This window comes from Arachis ipaensis, chromosome B04 (genome assembly GCF_000816755.2).
Source record: "Arachis ipaensis cultivar K30076 chromosome B04, Araip1.1, whole genome shotgun sequence".
Lineage (NCBI taxonomy): Eukaryota > Viridiplantae > Streptophyta > Magnoliopsida > Fabales > Fabaceae > Arachis > Arachis ipaensis.
This window is the reverse complement of record NC_029788.2, coordinates 87,293,647-87,294,686: the sequence shown is the minus strand read 5'-3', so window position 1 is coordinate 87,294,686 and position 1,040 is coordinate 87,293,647. Positions and strand designations below refer to the sequence as shown.

The 1,040-nt window shown below is 32.7% G+C and overlaps 1 protein-coding gene across 1 annotated transcript in view; it reads left to right on the top strand.

Annotated features, from left to right (window-relative positions):
- Positions 1-580, top strand: part of LOC107636652 (protein SPIRAL1-like 1) — a 3,380-nt gene extending 2,800 nt beyond the window's left edge. The window contains exon 3 of the mRNA XM_016340149.2: positions 258-580. Within this exon, the coding sequence (XP_016195635.1) occupies positions 258-347 (90 nt within the window). The 3' untranslated portion in view covers positions 348-580. The remainder of the gene's footprint in view (positions 1-257) is intronic.

Genomic DNA, 1,040 nt, shown 5'->3' with positions numbered 1-1,040 from the left:
ATATAGGTCCCACATTCCATCCAATGGTGGAGGGGTGGGTCGGCTTAGTGTACTGGGAAAAATGAGTAATATACTAATATTACATCTCATCATTATATTATCTTTATATTTTAGGAGTGAAAGTTGATATTTTCACATCCGCCGGTGGTATTATGATCCTTTTTCTAACAAATCATTATGATCCTTGGTTATAAGCTTGTGTTTGACATGCTGAGTAAAATTTATCTATTGTTAATCGTTGATTCCTTTGGTTGTAGGATCGACCATCTACAAAGGTTCATGCCGCTCCAGGTGGAGGGTCTTCCTTGAATTACCTCTTTGGTGGTCCTCCTCCTGAGAACAAGTAATTTGTCACCATGAAGAACGCTTTTCATTTGAGACATTTTTATGCGTCCTACACTTTTGTGAAATAGATACTTTTCCCCAATTTATAGACTCATGGAGTTGTTTCTTCTGCAACAATAAACCCGTTTGCTTGACAATGTTGGAGTAGCCAATGGCATTAACTATGATAATTCATAGGTTTGTTCTGATGTGTAATTTTGTGAATGTCATTTAATGTAAGTTACTCTTCTTCTTCTCAGCAAAAAGTATTCCCTAATTGTTGTCCTACTTCTATATTATTATTGGGCTATTTTCAAGTCTAATGGAAACTATTGTTATCATTTCTTATGTCTTGCTGATATAGTAAACTTGCTATATGCAAATTACAGCCACGAGAGAAAAGATTTTTCTTTGCAATTTGGTGGTAAAAGATGTTAGTTGAGTATATTTTTGGTGGACACCTTTAGGTGCCTCTATCTTGTTTATTGAGAAATACTTTGTATATCTTTTTTCTCAGAATTTTTATATGACAATGAATGCACACTTAAAAATGTCTAAGAAATAGGTGAAAATAACATAGGTGAGCAAGGTGATGCACTTGTGTTCAAACGTTAAAATTAGGTTGTATCTATTTATTTTTATTATATAAAAGTTAAGACTAACTTTTGTAATAAATTTAAGTTATGTATTTCTCTTCTAATAATACCATATTAATG